This window comes from Aythya ferina, assembly GCF_964211825.1.
Source record: "Aythya ferina genome assembly, chromosome: 8".
NCBI lineage: Eukaryota > Metazoa > Chordata > Aves > Anseriformes > Anatidae > Aythya > Aythya ferina.
This window is the reverse complement of record NC_140304.1, coordinates 10746417-10771096: the sequence shown is the minus strand read 5'-3', so window position 1 is coordinate 10771096 and position 24680 is coordinate 10746417. Positions and strand designations below refer to the sequence as shown.

At 57.5% G+C, this 24680-nt stretch overlaps 4 protein-coding genes across 8 annotated transcripts in view; 2 read left to right on the top strand and 2 right to left on the bottom strand.

Moving 5' to 3' along the window:
• TADA1 (transcriptional adaptor 1) overlaps nt 1-7956 on the bottom strand; it is a 12938-nt gene extending 4982 nt beyond the window's left edge. Inside the window, exons 1-4 of the mRNA XM_084527119.1 lie at nt 7821-7956; nt 7657-7748; nt 7385-7450; nt 1635-1732 (exon numbers count right to left, since the gene is read on the bottom strand). Coding sequence (XP_084383245.1) covers nt 1635-1732; nt 7385-7450; nt 7657-7748; nt 7821-7894 — 330 coding nt within the window. The 5' untranslated portion in view covers nt 7895-7956. The remainder of the gene's footprint in view (nt 1-1634; nt 1733-7384; nt 7451-7656; nt 7749-7820) is intronic.
• On the top strand, nt 7949-13661 carry PRDX6 (peroxiredoxin 6). Its single transcript, XM_084527129.1, has 5 exons — nt 7949-8195; nt 8317-8473; nt 11864-12010; nt 12519-12665; nt 13025-13661. Exons 1-5 carry the CDS (start codon nt 8104-8106, stop codon nt 13154-13156), a joined length of 675 nt encoding a protein of 224 aa, XP_084383255.1. The 5' UTR covers nt 7949-8103; the 3' UTR covers nt 13157-13661.
• On the bottom strand, nt 13169-20771 carry FAM78B (family with sequence similarity 78 member B). Of its 4 annotated transcripts, XM_084527125.1 has the most exons (5): nt 20155-20231; nt 19992-20064; nt 18124-19811; nt 16784-17916; nt 13169-16659 (listed from the first exon to the last, which is right to left on the bottom strand). In XM_084527125.1, exons 3-4 carry the CDS (start codon nt 18231-18233, stop codon nt 17394-17396), a joined length of 633 nt encoding a protein of 210 aa, XP_084383251.1. In that variant the 5' UTR covers nt 18234-19811; nt 19992-20064; nt 20155-20231; the 3' UTR covers nt 13169-16659; nt 16784-17393. The 4 variants fall into 4 exon arrangements, with proteins under 4 accessions (XP_084383251.1, XP_084383250.1, XP_084383249.1 ...); XM_084527124.1 differs by having other exon boundaries at nt 18124-20095; nt 20155-20225; XM_084527123.1 differs by lacking the exons at nt 18124-19811; nt 19992-20064; nt 20155-20231 and adding an exon at nt 20387-20771.
• PLPP6 (phospholipid phosphatase 6) lies at nt 20756-24680 on the top strand. Of its 2 annotated transcripts, none has more exons than XM_084527127.1 (3): nt 20756-20874; nt 21746-22178; nt 23897-24680. In XM_084527127.1, the coding sequence occupies exons 2-3, from the start codon at nt 21785-21787 to the stop codon at nt 24265-24267; spliced, it is 765 nt and encodes a 254-aa protein (XP_084383253.1). In that variant the 5' UTR covers nt 20756-20874; nt 21746-21784; the 3' UTR covers nt 24268-24680. The 2 variants fall into 2 exon arrangements, with proteins under 2 accessions (XP_084383253.1, XP_084383254.1); XM_084527128.1 differs by having other exon boundaries at nt 20829-20888.

The window sequence follows — 24680 nt, the reverse complement described above, 5'->3', positions numbered from 1 at the left end:
AAAGTGAAAAACCAATCCACCCACCAGTGATGCGAAAGCAGGTTTCCCTCACAGTAATTTGGAAGACTTAAGCTTTCATTACAGGAAAGCTGCGTGCCTGGAAAAAAAAGCCTTCCAAGTGTAAGCAACTCTAAGAGGAATGCGGTTTGGGAAACCAGAAGCCAATTGGGACAAACTTGTGGCCATTCCCATAGCTGTTGTTCTGCCCAGCAAGGTCATGACAGTAAATATCGAGGCACTTCTGTGTTCACACAACTCAGGCACTCCACTAGTGAGACACAGCCTTGTTAACCTGCACTTTTATTGACTATTTACTATCAAACACTCCAGGAACACTTGTATAAACACGTGGCAGAAACACAGGGTGTTCAAGCAAACCGAACTGCGAGACTTTCACTGTACCACAACTCGCTTATCAAACTCTCCTCTGCTTGCTACTGAAAAGCTTCGATGAAGTTTTAAAACAAGGAGGTAACACGAGCCGCCATCACGATTCAGGTCATTCCTGTGAGAAATGCAAACTATTTTAGCAGCATCTAAATATAACGAGCCTTCAGCTGGACTCACAGCCCTCTGAGGTCCCCGTCTCTAAAGCACACTGTCTAGCAGCCTGCTGTGCACTTTCCCTCAGCCAAGCAAGCGTCTCACACTTGTTAGAGGTTTTGTGTGCCCACCTTTCTCCCCTACCCCCACCTACGCAGCTTTGTCTTCTGCACCAGCTCTGGCATTCATCTAACCACAAGGAACGCCGGTCCAGCTGAGTAAGTCAGCAAGAAAAACCTGGGATTTTTTTTCGGTTGATTTGGGGTTTTTTGCTTGGTTAATTTTCTGCCTCGTCAGAGAACTGACCTGGATCAATATGTGGTCAGACACTTGACTAAGCTGGCTCGGAGGCAGACGCTCTACCTTTAAATAACACATGAATGCCATTTCAACTTCCCGACCAAACCCACCCACGAGAGCAAGCGCCCCATCCTGACCCTCCTTCACACTGAGCTGGCAGCGCGGAACAGGCACGTGAGGGCACCACGTGCACAGAGCCTCTGCTGCAAAACAACCTGGATCTCGTGCGTTCGTCTGTCACCCACCAGAACGCGGCACCTGGCTTAGAACTGAAAACTCCTCGTGATTACACAAAGCATTCCGCCAAAGGCACATTGCCTAACCACTCAGGCCACAAAGAGCCCTGGGGAGGGGGCTCAGACCACCAGGGAAGCCTGCCCGAGAATAAATACGAAGTCAGGTTTGCTTCTGTTTAGCAGATGCGTGAAGTGAAGGCGATATTACAGAGAAGGGTTAAGATGAACGCATGAAAGACATGGCTGAGTGCTAGTGCAGTGACCACAGAGCTAGTCGCTCTGCTGGTTTCTGGAATACAACAAGCTCGTGCAGCTTTGACATTTAGGGGCTCTCCCAGGGCTCTCCAAGGTCTAATAGAGTCAGCCACACTGTACCCTTTCTCCCAAGAGGCTCCCACAGGAGAGGCAGCAGCCACTACCTGCCAGCTCCTGCAGCACAGACCACGTGTGATGTGCTCCCATCATCCTGGGGCGGAACAAAACCTACACGCTGCGCAGAGCAGCTCACCTGACAACACTTCAGGCAGCCGAGGCCATCTGAGCACTGACACTTACATCAAACTTCTGTCGAACTGAAGAAATCTTCTTCTTTCCTTTGGGCTTTCCAGGTTTAGTTGCAGAGCCACCTGGCCACGGCAGAGATCCAGCACCTTCTACAAAATGAGAAGAAAAAAAATCTTGACAGGCATCACTGCTTTAGAGCCAGAGTAATGCTGCCCGTGCAGAAAAGCCTTAACATTTGGCCTCCAGCTAAGCCTCAACCTAAGTCCAACAGCCACAAGCCAGAAGAAGTAATTCTTGTGAGAGGTTTCTTTTGGCAAGCCCCCCCTCCCTTTGGCAGCCCCTTTTCAGCCCCACTCGCTGCAGCTCTGGGCTGTATCCCTCACATCCTCACCGCTGGCTGCACCATAACACAGAACCCACAGCCACAACCCAAAGTCAGGAGTGTGTTGGGAAGCACACTCGTGGCAGCCTTTCCTTCATCAGCCCCTTGCCAGCCCGACTTGCTCACTACCTGTTACTTAAAGCAGAAATTTCTGGCCACGCACCACAAAAACCAACGGTGGAAGGAGAGATGAGCACAGGCTCCAAGAAAAGCCACGCTGCAGGACCGAGCCGTGAGCTCCAGCAGGAAGGTGGCACGGGGCTGCCCGGAGCTCCACAACCAGCTCTGGCCGCAAGCTGGATGCTTCTGGTCAGCACCTGACCCCCTGCACCTGCCCTTACAGTTTTTTCTCAACTTTAGCAAGCTTTGCCTCAGGCACTAGTTAGGTGTTGAGGTCGGTTGTTCACCTCACACTGAAGGGGAAAGGAGAGGGGGAAAGAACTGCAAATGCTGCTGAGGCCAGGAACCAGCGACACCTGTGTGAACAGTGCAAGCAGCTGCAGACAGGACAGAGCAAGCAGCACCCCACCTAATTAAGCCTAACAGAAGGGCCCCGTGTGCTGTTGGGCAGCTAAAACGCCTCCCGAAAGGCCAGCCCGGCTGCTTCCCTACATCCAGGCTCACAGCACCCATGCACAGCTCCTCAGCACAGCGCCGGGCCGGGTTCGCTCGCTGAGAGCCACCAAGGAGCGCTCCCCGCAGCCTCGGGTCTGGACAGCCCCCTGGTGGCTACAGAGGCAGCCTCTGCTTCACGGCTCTGGGTTCAGCACAGAGAACAGCACCGGTTTTATTTGCTGTTATCAGGGATTTGTCAATATAATTACACCACAGTTTATGGGGAACGAGGCTACTGGAAGCCCTCGGTCACGCGTCGCTTCACGTGCATCACGGCAGCAGTTCCTGACAAAGGGCTTTAAGGATCAGGCTAAAGCAGAGGAATCAGATGAAGTTTATGAAGTTTTAACTGTTAAAAAGAGGTTAGAAGCAACCCTTGCATAGGGATGGCATTTTCTATTAAAAAAGTCACTACAAAGTTTCCCCACAGCCTATCAGGGAGCTGAAAACCAGCAGCCAGTTACAGGGCAGGGCAATACGTAGGCACTCTCCAGAAATCAAAGCTCGTGTCGCTGTTCATCGCTGCAACACTGCACCAGAGACCCTAACCAGGGGATGTGAGAAAACACCACGGACAAGCACATCAAGGATCTCTCCTGCCCTTCCCAGAAGTCTCAGAACTTGCATTTTAGGACCTACCAAAGATATCGCTTCTGCTCTCACGAGATGTTCTGCCCTTTAGAGACAAGTTGTTTTTTCCCTTCCTCCTCTCGTCCACAAGCAGAGCAGACCCCTCAGGCAGGAAGGGAGGGCTGGGTGCGTCCAGGACAGACATTTTAAAGCTTCCAACAAAAAACAAATCTCTACTTTGTGAGCTTACCCCACTCCACAGCCCTTCCTCCTTGCCAGGAGCCTCGTGCAGCCCTTTTGCAGCCTCCCATACCAAAGTATCCTCAGCTAACTGTGCCACTGGAGGGCAGAGGGAAAGAGAGACCAAAGTAGCAAATAACCTTCTGCCTGACAACATACTACAGGCTAATAGGTTACAGCAGAGGCCAAACTTTAAAAATGCCATTTAAAAAAAAAAAAGAAACGAGTAAGTTTTAAACTAAACAGCTACTGAATTCAGTCCCTGGCAGTAGGCCTGGAAGATGCATCTTAGTGGACTCACAGCCTGTAACAAAAGCTTGGCCAGACTAGAACAAACAGGTGACGTACCGTTACCTATGCCCCCGTTATAAAGAGCCTAGGGCAAAAATCTTTTTTTTGTCTCCTTTGCTAGCTTTTCATATCAACAAGCCTAACTAGCACTAAATGAAGACAGCAAAAATTCCCTCCAGTGTTCTAAGAAACCCGGTATATGCTTTCCTGGCCACAAATGACAAGGCTGGGTTGGCTCAGGCATGAAATTTCAGAGGTGTTAGCAATTTTTTTTTTTTTTTTTTTTATTTAATCTCGATAGCAGGAAAATTAATGTTAGCAAGCCATGCCAACAACTGCTGATAAGCCTTCAAAGATAAGGAACAGATAAGAATGTTTTTCTCCGATTTGCCTCGTCTCTCTTCTCGGCACCCAGAGCACCAGACAGTGGAGGCAGCTTACGTCAGGTTTTCCTGACGTGCTGCACCAGGACAGGAAGAAAGGACCAAGACAAAGCCACGAGAGAGAAGAGCAGGCAGAAAATGTGTTCCCCATTTCACAGCCCCCATTCATTTGATTTTCTTTTTTTTTTTTTTTTTTTTTTTAAAATGTGTGTTTGTTTTTTTTTTTAAATTTTTAATCTTGCAAGGTCAGGGGCTGGGCCAAGCGCCAAGCACGTCCCTGTGGTTACAGCTCACGCTCCCGTTTTCTTCCTTCTCCTCCCTTTTCAGCTCTCTGGACCATGAGCAAGCCGAAGCTATCCCTCAGGAGTGGCAGCCCTTCCAGCACAGCCCGGGGCAACCCTGGGGTAATGACAGGCTGCTGCTACCCTGGCAAGAGGCCTAGTTCTCTAACCCATCTCTTTGTCAGCTCAGTACTGCTGTGAATTAAATTACATCCTTACATCATTAACTCGAGTGCTTGCAACTGTCTGTGCCTTACTCTGTTAACGTTTAGCTAAGAAATGAGGTAACAGTTCGAGTGAGATTAACTCCAGGGCCATGCTAACGTACTGCTTGTGTTCACCCAGCAAACAAGGCAGGCTTAGCGAGCAAGTCCACGTGAGGTTAGGAAAGGTTTTGGACTGGGTTTCCTCGACAGAATTTCTTTGGGGAAGACAGACAAGCAGAAAAGCCCTTCTGAACAGAAAACGGAGGCAAAGCAGTCTCCCACGCCGCTTAGGTTGGCACTGCCAACCTCAAACCAACCTAGAGGCAATGTCTGGTGGTTTAGAAAGCGTGTTTTGGGCCGTTCCTCTCCCTCTCCAGGTACATTCCCGGCCCTGTTACAGCTGGGTGCCACTCAGGTATTTAAGGGAACCTTCCCAAAGGGTGCTGCTGGATGAAGCATCACCACCTGGTTTTAAGGCCAACAAGTCAGACTTAGGATCCTGCTGCATCCTCAGGGGGAGCTGAGCAGGAACGAAAGGAACCGGTCATGCTTCACATCCAGACAGCCACAAACCTTCCTCCCACTCCACCAAGTCCCAAACATCCACAGGGTGCTGAAGTGGGACTTGGAGGTCGCAAAACCAGGAGCCTAGCCAGGTGGAAGGGGAAAGTGTTCCCACAAAGGGCTACGGTCACCCGGTGCTCACCAAGCCCAGGTGGACACAATAATAAGAGAAGGCAAAATTTGGATCAGGTGTGCTCGTTTGCATGGCTCAACTCATTTCTCTCCTTCAGAACACCTCCTGCAAGGTTTCCCATTCCAAATGGGTCACACAAACCTGAAACGCGAGCCACGTGACTTATATTTTTAAGCACAAGGTAGTATTTTAAAGATGTTTATCCCCCCCTCGTCCCTCCCACATGAAGGTGGAAAGTACACTTGCTTGTACTTGTCTCCATAAATCATAAACACCTCATACCAAGAGGCAGGGTACAGATAAGAGCCCGTTACCTCTCCATTCTTGCACAGAAAAAAAATAAGTGTCAGACTGGCAGCTAGGGGGAGAGCAGTAAATCCAGGTGCAACATCTCTCGTTCTGTTTGTGCTGCGCCTCCCTGGGTTTGCAGGTACAGCAGCACGCAGCAGGCTGGCCCACGAAACACCCGTGGGACATCTGCCGGCGGCCCAGGCTGAGGAGTCTCAGCACCGGGCAGCCCCAAAGTTCCTGGAAGAGTCTGCATTGCCCTGAGCTGAGCAACACAAACCCTACAAGGGACACAGCGTTACCTGCAGGGTACTGAGGCAAGCTTTTAAGAGCACACACGATCAGTTTTTCAAGTCGACCTACGCAGATCTGTGCAGTCCAGGGACAAGAGGAAAAGTCCCTGCAGGGCCTTGAAATTAAAAGGTATTAAGGTAGGAAGCAATAATGAGCATAAGGAAGGTGCCTGTGGAGGACGAGCCTCAGCACAAAGCAGCAAGACACTTGTAACCTGTTCCTGAGCAGCCTGGAGAAGGCAGGTAACAAGTCTGAGCTCTTCAAGTCTATAAAGACCGGCTGCAAAAGGGCTGCATGGGACTACGTGACTGGATAAAGCAACGGAGGTCAGTTAGCCACAGAGGCGCACGAAGGAACAAACATCAGCCCAGCACACATAAAAACAACCAAACACCAGCCAGAAGCAGCACTGCTCCACCCTCACACCCAGCTGAAGTGTTCCCAACCCATAAATAGGGTCAGCAGTTCTCCCTGCCCCGTCCCCACCTAGTTTAGACTCTGTACTTCAGGTGGTGTGCACAGGGGAAGCGTGCTCTCATCCCGTATTTTATAACCCCGCTGCAAGCAGTGAGGCCAAAGCAAGGAACAGCACGACTCAGCCTCGTGGTATTTTCATCTCACGAATTCCACAAGTGCAGGCAGCCAGAAGGGATGGGCCTGGGCCTCAGGAAAAGGTGCTGAGAACTCGAGAGGAAACAAAGCAAGGCTTGTTTCTTTCCATCGGGGGTAGTGGGAGGGCAGTGGCGTTTTATTAGCCCAGCTGGTGTAGCTGAGGACCAGCTGTGTCAAAAAGCTGTCACTTTTACGTTATTTTTTCTTCCTCCAGCTGCCTCAGGTACTCTACCAACAGGTATTCGCTCACTTCAAGAAGCTGCTCTCAGATCTTAGCTCACCCACAGCTGCTACAGGCTCCCTCCCTTACCACACGGCAGTTTCACATCTTAAATTGCAGCTCAATTGTCCTTCCTATCAGATCTCTAGACTGGGAGCCCTTTTGAAGGCCACAAAAATTAGCTTATTGCTCTGACAACAGCCACTCCAAGTGCTTACAGAGCTAAAAATGTTACACAGCACGGCTGCAGAGGTTGCGTTAATTGACCACAGCTCAATTAAGACTGGGGTAAGCATTCACAGTAAGCATTTTTCTATCAGATCTATCCTTGATTTCAGGACCAGTCAGGAAAATCCAGCTCCCTCGGATGCTGACCCTGAGAGGGAGGGGAACAGAGGGGCAGCAGGGAGCTCAGAGGAGGCAGGAAGCCAGGCAGAGCACTGACAGCGCAGCGCCTCCCCTCAGCACACAGCCTGACAGACACCCAGCCGAGAAACCAAACCACCCGACCACAGACAGCAGGCCAGGCCGCCAGCCAGCACGTTAGGGTTGTTTTGTTTTTTAATAAAAGTGTCTCTGCTGAAACCTGGATCGCTACCTGGCTGCTTTTTTAGATCTGTGACAAAAAAAAACACGAACATTAAGGCTGAGAAAAGCAGAGCACACCCAGGTGCTAACACCCTGCAGCCCGGTTACCTCTGGCAGAGCTCTGTGGGACTCACCTGGCGCGGACACCAAGATCTGGCAGCGGGTGAGGATGGCCAGGAGGAAATCGTTGTGGGAGTGCACTGCGTGGGGACAGACACAGCCCGTCAGTAACACACCCGTGTGTGAGGCACCCACCTGAGGCAGATTTGGGGCTGTTCTGCCTTGTTCCCTTTAGGGACTCAGCCACCAGGCCCCAAACTCCAGGCACAAACACCTCAGGGCTCTCGCTTTCCCCTCAGAGGTGAGGGATGAGGGGGGTGGGGGGGGTGCCAGCCCCTGCCCTCACCGTTGTCCTGCGTGAGCAGCCGGCGGGCCTCCAGGTCGAACTCCTCCTTGCTGATCTTCTGCTTGAACCACAGCTTCAGGTTGGCCCAGTACCTGCGGGCACAGCAAGGCGGGTGTTAAAGGGGTTAAATGGGGAGGGTTTTGGGGGTCCTGGGCCGCACTCACTGCTTCACGTTCTCGCCCAGCGCCTCGCTCAGGCTCTTCTTGGCCGCCTCCAGCTCGCTGACGATGGCCGCCATGGCGCTGCCTCAGCGCCCGCCCGCCCGCCCGCCTCAGGGGGAGGGGGCGTGGCTTGCGAGGCCACGCCCCCCGCTCCGAGCCCAGCCGAGCGGAGCCGAGCGGAGCCGAAGCGCCTCGGGTCGGGACCGGGAGCGGGACCGCGATCGGGAGCGGGATCCGGATTGGGATCGGGATTTGGATCGGGATCCGGATCGGTGCCGCCGCCGCCATGCCGGGGCTGCTGCTGGGCGACGAGGCGCCCAACTTCGAGGCGGACACGACGCAGGGCCGCATCCGCTTCCACGACTTCCTGGGCGACTCGTGAGCACCGGGACGGGTTTGGGATTGGGATTGGGGTTGGGATTGGGATTAGGGATGGAGGGAGCGGGGCGGGGGGAGCCCGGTGCCCACCCCTCACGGCCCCGTGGCGCTGTGCCGGCAGCTGGGGCATCCTCTTCTCCCACCCGCGGGACTTCACGCCCGTCTGCACCACGGAGCTGGGCCGGGCGGCCAGGCTGGCGGCGGAGTTCAGCAAGCGCAACGTGAAGATGATCGCCCTCTCCATCGACAGCGTGCCCGACCACCTGGCCTGGAGCAAGGTACGGGGGCACCGGGGGCACCGGGGGCAGCGGGGTGACCGGGGGGTAGCGGGGTGACCGGGGCTGCGGGAGGATGGGGTGTGCGCAAGCACTCGGTGCCTGGGTGGTTCAATGGGGCAGGAGGTGGCCAAAGGGGGTGTCGGGCAGGGGGGAGAAAGCAGGAGGCAGAAGGGCACGTTGAGCATAAATCAGTGAGGGAGAGCGTGCACGAGCTAAAACCATCCCTAGGAAGCATGGTGCAGAAATAAGGAGCAGGACAGCTACCAATGGGAAACCTCAATCACAGCGGTGTGGGGCCAGGTGACGGGGTGTGAAACGAGCTCTGGGAAGGGTAAAACCAGGGTTTGGCAACCCCCGGGTGAGCTACGTGCCTCCCTTCACTCTGGAAATGGGAAGGTGCTCGCGGTTTTTCCGGGAGTGAGGCACGCATGCAAATAAGGAGCGATAAAGGTGAGAATTTGCACAATCTGGCGTTATTTAGGGACTGAGTGGTTTCAGGAGCTGCCAAGTGGTGGTGTTGCTTAAACTGACCTCTGTACCTGGGTGGTGCACGGCCCTGGCCCACTGAGCCTCGGAAGGGGCAGGGGACAAACAGCACGCAAACCCCACGGCAGTGAGTGGGGTCTCTGTGCTGGAACCACCGGGCAGATCCCATTAAATGCAACCAAAAGTTTGGGTCGTGGTTCATAACACAGCCTCGTGTCCTGGTTTGCTGGAGCCCTCTGAAAAACTGTAGGGGTATTGCTGACTACCACAGAGACCCTACATTTCCAGGAGGCTTTCAAATGAAAATCAGCGCTGAAAGGGAAGGCTCGGCTCTGCGGGGAGATGGGGGAAGCACCAAATTGTGTCCAGGGAGGGAAGCAGCGAGCTTCCTGCAGGGTCTGCAGGACGTGGGGTGCTCAGCATAGTCAGAGAGCCTGCAGGAGGTGAGCAACGAGCTGCCTTTGCTGGTGCTCCAAAATGATTCAGCACAACCTCAGGTAAAACCAGGAAAAGTTGCAGAGCAGTTTCAGGGCGCCGGTGGGAATAGCACCTTTGGAAAAACAGCCCAAAAACCAGAGAGAAAGTCAGAGGGCAGCAGCCCGAGCTGCAGGGAGCTTGCTGCCAGGCTGGGAGAGGCCTCAGACACTCTGGTGTGGAAATTTCTCCTCTGCACCTGTTGAAAGAAAACCTGTGAGTGTCCTCCAGAGCAAAAGATCAAGTCGGTGGGGATAAATCCACAGCAGGCTGCGGCCTTTTGTGCAGCCTGTGTTTGGAATTGCCCATCTCACAGACTACAGGAGAGCAATAAAAGGTGCAGAGGGAGAGCAAAGGTGGGGCAGGTTTTGTTCAGTGCCCAGCAACTGGGCCCCAGCTGGGTGGGAACAGGAGGAGAGTTCCCTGAACTGGGAGGGCAGCTGGTAGGAGCTGAGGCCGCAGAGGTTCTGCCCAGCCCTGCAGCTTGGCTAGAGATAGCACGCCTCGGTGGCAGGTGCCTCTGGACAAAAGTGGTCTGTGTGAAGTGCTAGACTGAGATCTAGAAGCTGCATTTTCCTTCGCTAGGTCTTAGGAGTGTGAGGAACAAGCAAAACTTGGGGCAGCTGGATCTCTCTGTGCAACAATCCCCCACGTTCCTGGGCTTTCTCTCTGGATGAAGCTCATTCCATCCAGGGGAGCAAATGGGCAGGAAAAACGGCTGAAATTTCACGTGAAACGACAAAGAGACCTCTGCTTCCTCTGGTGCCAAGTTTCAGTGGGCAGACAGGGCCTGGAAAGTTGATAAGCGGGGCGGGACAGCTGGCCTGGCAGCAAAGAGCAGGGCTGTGGAGCGGAGCAGAGCCAGAGCTGTGGTGTCACTTTGCCCAGCTCTGCTTTCCCAGCCAAAGATGTCACGGCTCTTCTCAACCACCCCCTAGCCACGACCCAGGGGCTTGCTCAAGGTCTCACAACGAGCCTGTACCTTGGCCAGAGATGAATCCTGCTCTCCTGGCTCCCCGGTCTGTGCACTGCTGCTCCAAGACCTGGCTGAAGGGAAATCCTGCTCCTTCAGCAGGATTAAAGATGGGATCTGCCTCGGCAGCACCAGGTCTGGGGCATGTGGAGAGGTGGTTGGCTCCCGAGTGGTTGCCGCGGGGTTGTCAGAGGAGGTTTCAGGCCCCTCTTTGATTGCTGCTGCCTTGGCCTGGGTGAGCGGGGTGGATAAATGGCGCTGATGCTGTCTGGTTTCGGCTTGGACTCTGGAAAGAAAGATGGTTTGTAGGGAAGTGAGTAAGTCGTGTGTTGTATTGCAAAACAGGGTGGGGGTTATGAAGCCGTTTTGTATGGAGATTTCCTGCAGCGTGAAGTTACGTGCGTTTTACCAGGAGTTACAGTCCGTGAGATTTGCATAGGGCTTCTCAGCTCTCTTCATCCCCACTCCAGAGAGAGGCGTGCATGAGTGTCACCGCCCAACTTCCCTGCACGGCCTCCTGCAGCTCCGCAGGGCCTTCAGAGACGGGCTGGCCTCCCGGCTCTGCTTTCACGAGGCAGCTCAGGAGCAGAACCCATCCCCTCCCAGACAGGCCGGCAGGCAGCCCAGCAGATGAACAGCCCCTTTCTGCAGCACACCACTGACTCACCAAGGCCTCGGGGTGAAAGCAAGCACAGAGAAACGCTTCAAAGGCAACATCCTGCCACGGGTGCATCACTTGACCTGCTTGCAGCATCCTGAGCAGCCAGGGCAGGGTTACAGCCCCTTACATCACCACCGTCAGCCTGGGGGTGCCAGAACAGGGCCTGCCTGCTCTCACTTACAGCAGGCTCTGAGCAGCGTTGGGCATTGCCTGGGGCAGCATTTCCAACTCTGCCCTCCCCACGTTCCTCCTCAGAGGGCCCCACACACTTAAAGCCCAGGGAAGAGAGGCTTGAATGTTCACAGCTGATCCTGCAAAGCAGCGGCGTGCTGGAGTCTGGTTTGTTCCCCTGTAGCATAAAGAGGACAGAAGGAACAGGCAGCTCTGTTCTGGGGCAGAAACCTTGGAATAACTTTGCTTTCATGCTGGCAGCTGCTCTGCTCGTGCTGCCCTGAGCAGGCTTTTTCCAGCCCTGCTGTGGCTCGGCACAACGCGTGCAGCTGGCACTGCAAGCTACAGAGATAACACCAGTGTTTTGGCCAAATCCAGACTGGATTCAGAGATGGGCAACAGACAGTTCCTGCGAGAAGCAGATAAGGTTAGGACTGGCACGGGGAGCAGCCTCACAAACTGGTCACAAGGGAGAGCATCCGTGGGAGCTGATGGTTTTCCCCGGGGTGAAAAAACAAAATGTTCCTTAAGCACAGTTAAAAAAAAAAAATGTTCCTTAAAGAACACGGTGTGGTTCAGCCTCTGTCCCCCGTGCACGAGCATCTGAGTGGCTTTGTCTCCGCAGGACATCAACGCCTACAACGGGGAGCAGCCCGAGGAGACGCTCCCCTTCCCCATCATTGCCGATAAGAACCGGGAGCTCGCCGTCAAGCTGGGCATGCTGGACCCCGACGAGCGGGACAAGGACGGCATGCCCCTGACTGCTCGTGTGGTGAGTGCCCGGCCCGGCAGCTTTCTGTGCCCGGTGACCCCCCTCTGCAGGGCAGCGAGGTGGGGGCAGCTTACCCGCGTGGATGGGACCCTCTGGGGAGCTGGGCTGCCCTCCCGGGGCTGGGAGCAGGAGCTGTGCTGCGGGAAGAAGCTGGCGCAGCCCTGAACTGCTGGCAACAGCTCCGTCATGCTGCTGGCACCAGCTCGTCCTCGTGCCCGTCCGGACGGAGAGGGAATATTAAGTCCTTGATCTGCTGGACTTTCCCTCTCCCCTCTCTGCCTGTGTTGAAAGGCCAGGGGGAAGAAATTTCAAGGAGCAAAACAAGGCAGCGTTAGGAGGAGGAGCTCCCGGAGCAGACGCTGTGCTCCACATGCCTGGGAGTCGGTGTTTGCTCTAGGAGATGGCCACCCCTCCTGTCCAAGTCACACAGGACACAAATTTCCCAGATGCAGTAGGACAAACACCTTCTGCCTGGCCCCAGAGCCTGACTCTGCCTCCCTGTGCTCAGGTGTTCGTGTTCGGCCCGGATAAGAAGCTGAAGCTCTCCATCCTGTACCCGGCCACCACCGGGAGGAACTTCGACGAGATCCTGAGGGTGGTGGACTCCCTGCAGCTGACAGCTTACAAGAAGGTGGCTACCCCCGTGGACTGGAAGGTGAGGAGGGGAGCAGAGCTCAGCCGGGCCGTGTACGGACAGGGGATGCTGAGGTGCACCGAAACATCTGCCTGCTCCCCTCGGGGGTCACCGAGGGGTAGGGAGAGGTGCTGAGGCCCCGCAATACGAGCTGCAGGCTCAAGCACAGAGATATAGCACTGCCCAAACTCCTGTTCCTCCCCGCAGGGAAGGGTTGGGCTGTGGGATCCCGTTGGATCAGAGGGTGCAGCTCTCCCTTTCCACACCACCCACGTTCCTGGCGTCTCTCCCAGGGCGCGTGCCTGGGGCTGAGCGTTTGGGGGGCAGCCGCATCCACCAGCGCCTCTGCTGCTCTCACACCTCCCGTTTTCCCCCCCAAGCCCGGCGACAGCGTCATGGTTGTGCCCACCTTAGCTGACGAGGAGGCCAAGAAGCTGTTCCCGAAAGGAGTCTTCACGAAGGACCTGCCGTCGGGCAAGAAGTACCTGCGCTACACCCCGCAGCCCGAGTGAGCGGCCCTAGACGCAGCCGGCAGCGCTGCCCGTGCCCGGATCCGACGTCCCCAGCCCCGTGTGACACTCACTGACAGCTCACCCCCATACTAAACCACCCCACGGCCCTCATGTCCTATCCCACAGCCCCTCAAACTACAACCCCGGGTGTTTTCTTGCCTTGAATCAGCCCTGCCAGGAGGAGGTTAGCAGACTGGTGGCAGCTCCACGGCTCACGCTGAGCTGCTCCTGAGCGGGATGGTGGCAGCAGCCAGGCCCCGAGGCGCGTCCTGCTGGGCTCCTGTCTCCCAGCAGGTCGCTGAGGGTGCTCCAAGCTGCCGTGTGCCTTTAGGAGCGGCCGTCACTAACCCGGTAACAACTGCGTTGGGTCCCCTCCGTAGGTGGAGGAGCTGCAGAACAAAAATCTCTCACTTACTGCTTTCTCATCTCCTGCTGAAAGCTGACCTGATTATTTTCAGCTTTTATGGAAGAGGGAATAGAGGGAATAAACTGGTCTTCAGGACTACGAGCGGTGTCCCTGGTCTGTTTTTGTTGGGGTTCACCCGAATGATTTTGCTTGCTGTGGCTGGGCTGCGCGCCCACGCTCCCGGCTGGTGGCAGCACCACGGGGTGCCTTGTGACTGCCCTATAAATCGGGCACTTGGGGAAATAGCAGCAGGTTGCAGGGCAGCCGTGCTGTCCCTGCTTCGAGGAGCCTCGTGGGGGAAGGAGGGAGCTGGCTGCTTGGGGAACGCCAGCCTGGACCAGGAGGTAGCTCCCCAGGGCACGATACAATCCCTCAAACTCCTCCCTGCTCCTAAACCCCAGCATCTCCCAGTGCCCTCACAGCCAGTGCCTGTCCTCCAGCACCCCGACACAGACCCCAGCCAGGCCACCCCACTGAGGCCATCCTTGCCTAGAAGCAGCTGCCTTTCAGGCTGGGAACTCCCCCTTTCGTTGCCAAAATAAATTCCATTCATACCTAATTGCTGTCAGGGACAACACACGGAATATTTCTGCAAGAAGTGGGAGGGGGAGCTGCAATTCCAAAGGGGAAACCTCCCTTCTCTGGGCATTTTCTCAGCACTCCCCAAGCTTGACAGCTTCCCAAGTCACCCACAAGCTGCGAGAGCTGCTGGTTTCTTGCAGGAGCGTGGCAAGAAACGTCCTCCCCTTGATCTGATTGCCCAAGGGAAGAGGGCAGTGAGCATCCCTCTGCATCCCTCTGCTCCCTGCGAGTTTGCCAGCCCGAGGCAGCCGGAGTTACTCAAGCAGACAGAACACCTGGGTTCCAGCACAGGTCGAACGTTTTGCTTTTAATCCCAGAGAAGTGAAATGCGACGTTTGTTCGAGTTTGCAATAACATCCAAAGACAGAAGTCCAAGCCCCCTACTCGGTAAAGTCATTTGTGTTTAAGGCACTCTGCAAAACCAGCTTTCGTCTCCTCTTCCTTCCGATTTTCCCCAGACGGCAGCAGAATACCTGATCTTCTCTTTCCTCCGTAGCGACACCCACGCGTCCTCGCTCCGATCACCATCTCCGGAAATTGGCAACAGCAAATTCAGCGCGAGCCAAACAGAAAGACACCGGGAGGCCGGGCCGATAAATAGGGACGGGCACGGGAGGGAGCGCAGCGCCTGGGGAGGGGGCACGAGGGGGCTTCTGCGGGGAAAGGACGGGCACGGGACGTCCTCCCTGCAGGCATCTGCGTCGTCCCCCTTCCTTTTCCCCAGTTCTCCCTTCCCTCCCGAAAGGGGACAGGATGGGAGCAGGTGCCCGCGAGCAACCCTCCCCGTCAGCGCTCCCAAAATCCACGGGGAAGGGAGGGGGGAGATATAGGGGGGGACCCAGCCACCCCTGCTGACCCCCCTCCCGCCCCGCGTTCCAGCCGTCGATAAATACAAATCAATAAATAAACGCCAAATAAATAAATAAATAAATACAAATAGGGGAATAAATAAATAAATAAGCCGGGGAGGAGAGGGGCGGCAGTGCCGGCGCCTGCCCCGCAGGCGTTCCCCTGCACCACGAAGCCATGCCCTGAAGCCAGAGGGACGGACGGACGCTTCCCGCAGCGCCCGAGCGGCGTGGGGGCACGGCCCCAAAAACGCCAGGGGATGGAGGAGAAGGGGGCACCTCGGGATCCTCCCTGAGATAACGAGGCGCCGTCTGGGAGCAGGGAAGGAGGGAGGAGGCGGCCCCACACCTGCACCCCCCTGCTCCCAGCACCGCTGCCCTGACCATCGCCTCTGGGGGAAAAACCCCAGCGGGTCAAAAATACACTTTTTTTGTTTTTTTTTTTCTTCTTATTTCGCACCGAAAGGTACTTCCCCCCTCCGCCTCCTCCCTCAAAGTTTACAACAAATTGGACCCGAAGTTTCCAAGGGCTTGCCAGGCACACTTTTGAGAAAGGAAACGTCAGCGATGGCTGTGATTGTGCGTCGGTATGAAAACCCTGGCCGAATCTCCCAAAAACGGGGCGCCCTGCAGGGGAGCAAAGCAAACCAGAGCCCGGCGCCTGCCTCCCCTTCACGCCCTCCTCGCAGAAGGGTTCACCCAGCCCTCACTGACCCGAAATCGGCCGGATCCCAGCCCACCAAACCCCTCTGCCTGCGCCAGGCCGAGCGGGGCCGCAGCCCACAGCGCCTGGAAGTGCTCGAGGTGCCGGCACGCGGCGCTTCCAGAAGGGACAGAAGGAGCCAAACCCGTGGCGAACGCTACCAAGGATCATGAATAGCCCGGGGATTTCACAGGGATTTTTGGTCTAAGACGCCTGGGGAGTCCCTCTGCCTGCAGGGAGCGGCTCCCAGAGGCTTGGGGTGCGTGTCCCACGCTGGGGAAGCACCCCACAGCCCCGCAGCAGCAAAACCTCACAGACAGAGGGACAGCAGGGCGAAGCGAAGAGAGAAGGGAAAGCAGCAAAAGCCACATTCGTCTGCCCAGGCCCCTCGGGGAACACAGGGAGCCCGAAGCTGGCCCTGGGCAGGGGCAGAGCCGCCATGGCTCCTGCCTCTGCTGCATCCAGGAGGGTGCAACCACCAGGGCACAGCTGAAAGAGAAAAAATGTTGCTCCCCTGCCAAAAAAAGCAGGGAATTGAGTGCCCAGCCCGCAGCACCAGCACCTCCTCGCCGACCAGAACGATGCCAGCGGTCCGGGCGGCGAGGCAAGGGCAGGGGGCGAGGAGAAAGGCAAGTAAAAAGGAATCCCTTGTCTGCCAGACAGCTGCAGCGGCACGAGGCAGCGCGCCCTCCTCCTCCCCGTGCGCACCCCTGAGCTGCTCAGCTCCGCGGGTGGCTCCGGATGAGGTCCCCACACGAGCAGGCGTTTGCAGGGAAGATGAGCAAGCGCCCAACTTGTCGCTCACGGGCTCCCGTCGGCAGTGGAAGCACCCGAATCCTGGAGTACCTCCAAGGATTTTTGGCTACCACGCAAACGCCGTCAGTAACTGCCTGCTCTCCCGCGCCTGGGTAAACAGGCGCCGCCGCGCGCGGCTTCTCTGCTGGCTGAGGATTCATTTTTGCTTCTGCAAAAAAAAAATAAAATAAAATAAAAATAAAAATAAAAATAAAAATAAAAATAAAAAGGAAAGAAAAGGGCTGGCGGGGATGGGGAGGGGGAGGTTGAGGAACTGCAAAGATTTAGTGCACCTTAAAACTAAGGGACGGGTAACCTGCCCTTAGGTCTCACTCCAAGATGGGAATGAACTACGCCACCTCCTACGTTCACGACTACTCCAAACACACCGAGATGCATGCAAAACGTCCCGCTGCGGGGAGCCCCTCTCGGGCACAGACGCCCCCTGTCACCGGGCTCCCGCGCTGCTCCCAGGCCCTGCCAAGTCCCAGCGAGCGTGACAACGGGCTGATTATCCATCCCAAATGCATAGGTAGAGACACCCAGGGGCAGGGCGGCTGCGCAGAGCCCCCCGCCCCGACTGGCAGGCGTGGTCTCGACTCTTCTACGGCTGGCGGGGTGGAAGCAGCATTTGCCACAGGCACGGTTGGATGGCGCTCTCGCTCCTCACGTCTCCCTGCAGGCAAGCAGGAGGTGGTTAGCCAAGCCAGCCTCTTTTCCAGCCACCAGCCCTCAAATCCACCTCCTGGGGGATCCACCAGCTCGGCGGCCGGGCCAGGCTGACGCTCTCTTTCCAGCTGAGGAGAAGCCGTGTTTCCAAGCGCAGCTACGAAAGGCAGGCGAACCCAGGAGGTCTGCTTTGGCTCAGGAACCCCGCGCGTCGGCACGCGCCCCGGTGCTGCGCTACTTGGGCGGTATCACGACGATGGGCTGGCCTCGCTTGGGTCTCCACATGAGGACTTGGGCATCGTTGGCGTTGGGTTTCACTAGTGCGTTGGGCGGGATGGGCTCCATCCTGCTCAGGATCCGGGGCTGCTCCTGCTGAGTCCTGCCCACCAGCCGTGCCCGCTGCCCCAGGAGCTGCATGGGATCGACCTCAATGTCCACTCGCATCCTCCACTTGATGGTCTGCAGGATGATCTTCTCCTTGGTGGTGGTGTTCATGGCCACCAGCCAGGTGGTGAAGCTCTGGTCCCTTTTAATCCTGGTCAGCAGCGGCACGTTGCTGTTGCTCACGGGGACAGCCCACGTCACGCTGGGGTAGAAGTTGTCGTTCATGCTCACCGAGAACCTGGAGATCTTGTTCGTGGGGCCGACCAGGGTCACCGTTTCCGTGGTGTTGCCGTACCAGGGGTAGCTCACCCCATCGGAGTCGCTGATGGCTTTTACTCTTCCTTCTCGCAGGTCGGGCAGCTCCCAGCTCGACCTAGGGAACAGAGAGAGAACGGGAAGGTTATCGGGGAATTGGAGACAGCAAGGGAGGGACTGAGGCAAGGCCCTGTGTGCCAGCACCTGCTTTAGACCAGGGGGAGAGAGCACAGATAAAGGGATAACGATTCAGTCCGAAATCCCCCAGAAAAAGCCCTTTCTCCTGCAGCCACTGGAGGCTTCGTGCCCAGCCAGAGCCACGCACCAGAGCCCGTCTCTGGCATCAGCCACCAGATCCTCCCTCCGGCAGCGCTGACTCAAGAGCAGAGCTTGGGAACCATCTTCCCACCTGCAGGAAGCCACCGAGGACCTCATTCAAGCACAAATTTGTCTTCAGCTCCTTCGCTGAGTCAGTCGGGGCCAGCAGAAGCCTCCGCTCTGCCAGCACAACAGCATTTTAATTAACCTGCCATCTAACCAAACGGGCCAAAACTCATTTCTGAGCCTTTCGCGGGTCACGCTCTCCTTAATCAGCTCTGGATCTAAAGAAAGAAAGGAGAAAAAGAGAAAAAAACACCTCGCTGTGTGTCAGCTGCAGCACCGCCACGACCGCACACGCCGAGCCTGGAGCAGCTCCCCCCATGCCTGCAGCTCCGTCTGCCGTTCTTACACCCCTAAATATAGGCTGAGACACATGTGCAGCAATTAAATATCACAATTACGCCTGCTGCCGCTGTGATGAAATCCCTGCCGCGCTGCTGGGGTTGTGGGGGGGGGGGGAAATTCCAGCCAAAATCTTGGCTGCGGCCCACACGAACACCGCCAGGCGTGCGCGGCGAGGCAGGGGATCTCCACGTGGCCGCTACGAGCTGGGAACGGGGACGGCGGCCACCTGGCTCTGGCGAGCCCTAGCCCAGCTCCCGGGCGTCTTTCCTAAAGTCCCAAGAATGGGAAAACCCACGTGATTTGGATGCTGAATCCATGATTTTAAATTTAAAGCCACCCAGAGTGAGAGGTAGTCAAGGATCACCTGTGCTGGGTCTGTCTCGAGGCAGGTCAGGCTCACCTCATGCCAGTATCTTTACCCCAAAAAAATGGGAACGTCACCGCACCTCGAGGCAAAGGCAGGGCCCCAGGCAGATCGGGGCCGGGGGAGCTGCTCCAGCCCCAGCTGGGGCCACGCGGGCCCCATGGGGCTTTCTGCGAGCCCCCCCTCACTGTCTGAGAGAAATCAGGGCTCTGCTGCTCCCGGGGAAGGAACCGGGAGAAATGAGGTCGGTGGGACGGGCCGGGGACGGGCCTGGCTGCAGATGTGCTCCTTGGTGTCCTCCTGAGCCACCTGCGTGGAGCCTTCAAAGGGTTTCACCTCAAAACGCTCCCAGCAGGGTGGCAACAAGGGACACGAGGTCATGGTGTCGAGGGAGGACAGCGGGGAACCGTGCTGGGGCCTCCGTCCCCATCATGTAATGGCACCGGGGTCCCTGACCCCTCACAGGACCACGCTGGGGGCCCACCCCCTCACAGGACTGCTATGGGGTCTGTGGTGCCTCATGGGATGGTGCCAGGGCCTCTGTCCCATCATGTAATGGTACCGGGACCCCATCACCTCACAGGACCACACTGGGGTCTCTGACCCTGCACAGAATGGCAGTGGGGTCTCTGTCCCCATCATGTAATGGCAGCAGGACCCCATCACCTCACAGGGCCTTACTGGGGTCTCTGACCTCTTAAGGAATAGCACCAGGGGCTCCATCCCCGTCATGTAATGGTATCAGGGCCCCATCACCTCACAGCACCACACTGGGGCCTCTGACCCCTTACAGAATGGCACCAGGGCCTTCTGTCCCCATCATGGAACTGCACTGGGACCCCATCACCTCACAGAACCACTATGGGGTCTCTGACCTCTTAAGGAATGGCACCAGGACCTCCATCCCCATCACATAATGGTACCTGGACCCCATCACCTCACATAACCACACTAGGGTTTCTGGCCCCTCATGGAATGACACCAGGCCCTCCGTCCCCATCATGTAACTGCGCTGGGACCCCATTACCTCTCAGGTCCACTATGGGGTCTCTGACCTCTTAAGGAACAGCATCAGGACCTCCATCCCCATCACGTAATGGTACCACGACCTCCATCCCCATCACTTAGTAGTGCTGGGACCCCATCACCTCACAGCACCACTATGGGGTCTCTGACCTCTTAAGGAATGGTACCAGAACCTCCATCCCTATCATGTAATAGTGCCGGGACCCCACCACCTCACAGCACCACTATGGGGTCTCTGACCCCTTAAGGAACGGCACCAGGCCCTCCATCCCCATCACACAATAGTGCCGGGACCCCACCACCTCACAGCACCACACCGCGACCTCCAACCCCTTACAGCACAGCCCCAGAGCCCCCATCCCCACCACGCAACGACACCGGGACCCCCGGCAGCCCCTCACCCCGCCCCTAAGACATCACACCAACCCCACCACGCACCCCACCGCCGCCACCCCACACGCCCGCAGCTCACACGCCGAGGTCGCTGTAGGTGTTGTAGAACTCCATGTGGTTGCAGGCCTGGATCCAGCCCACCACCCAGGTGTGGCGGCGGGCGATGGGCGGCATGAGGACGCGGGCGGAGGCGCGGAAGTAGGGCGTGCGGTAGCGCAGCACCACGGGCGAGCTCTCCTCGATGGCGGTGGCGGCGGGCTCGATGGTGGCGGACACGTCGGACACCACGATCTGCTCCCGCCGCACCCGCGCCTTGCACGCCACGCTCTGCAGGCAACCCATGGCCGCTGCCTGCTCCTCCCTGCCGGTGGCACCGAGCTCACCCCCCGCCCAGCCGCGGGGCACAGCGCCCGCTCCCCCCCAGCCCCGGCATCATCGCCATCGCCGCCCAGCACCGGCACCGGCACCGGGAGGGCGAAGGCGCCGCCGCCGCTGCTTTTCAGGCCCTCGGCGGCCACCGTCCGCCGGCACCGCCGCTAGGGGAAAGGAAGGAGGCGGCGGCGCCCGGTGCGGTCGCTGTGGTAACGGGGGGCGGCACCGGGGGGAACGGGGGGTACGGGGGGGTATAGGGGGGTAACGGGGGGGTACAGGGGGCACCGGAGGGGGAGTTAGGGGAGACTGGGGGGTTACTGGGAGGCACTGAGGGGATACTGGGAGGGTACTGGTGGGCACTGAGGGGTACCGGAGGGTACCGGGAAGGTACCAGGAGGGTACAAGGGGCACCGGAGGGGGGCTTGGGGGAGACTGGGGGGTTACTGGTGGGCACCGAGAGGTACCAGAGGGGTACAGGGGGAACCGGAGGGGTACCGGGAGGCACCGGGGAGATACCGGAGGGCACCGGAGAGATACTGGGAGGATATAGGGGGCACCGGAGAGGTAGTTGGGGGATACTGGGGGCACTGAGGGGATACTGGGAGGGTACCGGAGGGCACCAAGAGGTACTGGAAGGGTACCAGAGGGCACTGGGGAGGTACCGGGAGGGTACAAGGGGCACCAGAGGGGTACTTGGGGGATACTGGGGGCACTAAGGGGATACTGGGAGGGTACTGGAGGGCAATGGGAGAGTACAGGGGGCATTTGGGAGGTACTGGGGGCAATGAGGGGATACTGGGAGGGTACCGGAGGGCACCGGGAGAGTACAGGAGGCACTTGGGGGATACTGGGGGCACTGAAGGGATACTGGGAGGGTACCGGAGGGCACTGGGGGAGTACAGGGGGCACCAGAGGGGTACCAGGAGGCACCAGAGGGATATTCGGGGATACCCAAGGGCACTGAGGGACACCAGGGAGGTACCTGGGGGGCACCGGGGGCAGCTGGGCCTGTGAGGTGACAGCAGGAGGCAGCCCAGCAGTGGGTGACCCGCCTTGGCCTCTCCAGGTCTGGTCCCATCCCGGTCCCGGTCCCCATCCCGGCGCCATGCCCAGCCCTCGCAGCAGCCGCGAGCGCCGCGCCGGCCGCCCGGAGTTCGTGTCCCTGCTGAGCCAGCGCGGCCCCACGGCCCCGGACAGCCCGAACCGCCGCCGTGAGTCCGGGGGCTCCGCACCCCCGCCGCTGCCCGAGGAGGACTGCATGAGGCTGAACCCGTCCTTCGTGGGCATCGCCCTCAGCTCCCTGCTCGCCGTCGACCTCTGGGCCTCCAAGCGCCTGGGAGTGTGCGCCGGGGAGGCCTCGGCCTGGGGCAGCGCCCGGCCGCTGCTGAAGGTGGTGGAGGTATCGGGGCACGGCATCCCCTGGCTGCTGGGCACCTTCTACGGGCTCTGCCAGAGCGACAGCTCGGCCGCCAGGGAGGTGCTGCTCAACCTGCTCTTCGGTGAGGCCGGGAGGGGGCCAACACGGCGGGAGGATGGGGCCCGAGGGATGGGGAAGGGCTGAGAAAAGCTGGGTGTCACAGCCCGGGGGGAGCCGTCTGGTTCCCAGCAGCTGGCATGTCTGCCCGGAGCTGCAGTACCTGGGTGGCTGCTCCAGCTTCCAGACATCTGTGTCCGTGTGGCACCTGGATGGCAGCTCCAGTTTCCAAACACTGCGCCCGTGGGCTCGCTGCAGGCACTGATCTGTAAAAGCCAATGTGGAAACTTCACCCAAAGCATGCATTTTAATCACACCTGGTGCTGTACTCTTTCCCTCCAGCATCCTGTCCTGGGAGGTATATGTAAATTCATTTTTGTTCGCTTTGAAGCAGCGGTAGCGCCAGAACAACAGACCTTTCTGGATTCCCAACTTTTAAGTTGGGAAATTACAGGTGTCTCACAGTGATTGAATCTCGGTTTGCTTGGTGGGAAGTGCATCTTTTCCATTTAGCAGCACGTGGCTAAATTACAGCACTGGTGGGAAGGGAGCTGGTGGCTTCTGCCCTCTTTCCATAGAATGGTTTGGGTTGGAAACGACCTTAAAACCCACCCAGTTCCACCCCCTGCCACGGGCAGGGACACCTCCCACCAGCCCAAGCTGCCCCCAGCCCCATCCAGACTGGCCCTGAACGCTTCCAGGGATGGGGCAAACACCGCTTCTCTGGGCAGCCTGTTCAGTGCCTCACCTCCCTCATAGTGAAGAATTTATTGCAAATATCTAATCTAAATCTGCCCTGTTTTAGTATAAAACCATTACTCAGAGCAAGCTTGTTCTGGCACCAGGGCTGCGTCCAGCTAGAGCCACCCACCTTGGGGTCCTGCAGCACCCACATGGGGAATGAGCTGAATCTCCCAAAAGAAGTGATTGAACTAGGTTTACTTCTAAGAAAAAAAAAAAAAAAAAAAAAAAAAACACAAATAACATTTGTTCTTAAATGATTAACCAAAGGGAGTAAACTAAAGTGACCGAAGGAAGGACTTTGTGCCCAGGCACAGGCCGTAGGGCAGAAATCAGTCTCTCAGACAAGCTTTGCCTGGAAGAAGCAGCTCCTGCCAGCACCACAAGCTGGGCTGAGATAGCAAAGGCGCTGCCCGGTGCGAGCAGCTGCTCTTGCCAAGTCCTGACGGAGCATTTCTCAGACATTTCACCTCTGACTTCTGCCACAGCAGCCTTTAGACTCCTGGGAGCAAGCTGCTGTTGTTTAGTTCACCTTTTACTCAGCTCTTAAAAATGGGGTGTTTAACTTGTACACCAGTGCCCCCAGCAGCAGGGAGAAGCCAGATGTGGAGCTGCAAGCCCCCAGACCCACTGAGGACACAGGGACCCCCCCTCACACCAAGGCGCAGCTGAGGTGGATTGATCATTTACCTGGGTCAAAGCAGGGTGTGCAGAGCCATGCTGAGTCAGCAGAGGCAGGAGGGAACGTTAACCCTGCTGGGGCTTTCAAAACAAGGCAGGATTTGAGCCCTGAGCTGCAAATGCTGGGTTTTACACCAATAAATGCCGTACAGCAGAGTGCTGATGGAGGTGTGCTCGGGCAGAAGCCTGGATGAGCAGACTGCCTTCTCTGGGCAGGCGTTGGTAGCTCTGCGTTTCCTTAGTTCACAACTCACCTCCTGTTTTTGTCTCATTTCCCATGAGGAAATTAACCTTATTTCTCACTCCTCTTCCTCCTCCTAGCCTTGCTGCTGGACCTGGTGCTGGTGGCGGTGGTGAAAGGCATCGTGCGGCGGCCGCGGCCCACGCACAACAAGATGGACATGTTCGTCACCGTCTCGGTGGACAAGTACTCCTTCCCCTCGGGCCACGCCACCCGCGCCGCCCTGGTGTGCCGCTTCGTGCTGCACCACCTGGTGCTCGCCGTGCCGCTGCGGGTGCTGGTGGTGCTCTGGGCCCTCGTCGTCGGCGTCTCCAGGGTGATGCTGGGCAGGCACAACGTGACGGACGTGCTCTTCGGCCTGCTGCTGGGCTACGGGCTGTACAGCGTGGTGGAGTACTGCTGGCTCTCCCCGCTCAACGCGCCTGCCCTCTTTGCTCTCTGGACCCACTGAGAGCCTCCCGGAGGAGGAGGCTCACACCCCGTTCTCTCCACACACGCACACAGAGAGAAAGGGGGCTACTGGGACTCGAACTGATATTTCTCCAGCCACAATTTCACACTAGCAACGCTGCAGGCTCCCAGGCCTGTGGTTAGGTGCTGTCTCGCCCTGCTCCAGGCGCCGAGCGCTCCCCAGGGACAACGCAGAGCCCGGGGAGGGGTCTGTGCACCCCCCGGCAGCTCGCTGCTGATCTGTGAATCAGGGTGCCCTCGCCGGGCACCTGCTGCATTAGCCAGCGGTGGGTGGAATAGCTGGGGCTTCACAGAGGTTTCCCTGCAGTTTCCCATGTTAGCTGTGCGCTGTAAATACAGGTGATGATGCTGCTGGGGGCTGTCCTCGGGTTTATAAAGAGCTCTGCCTCCTGA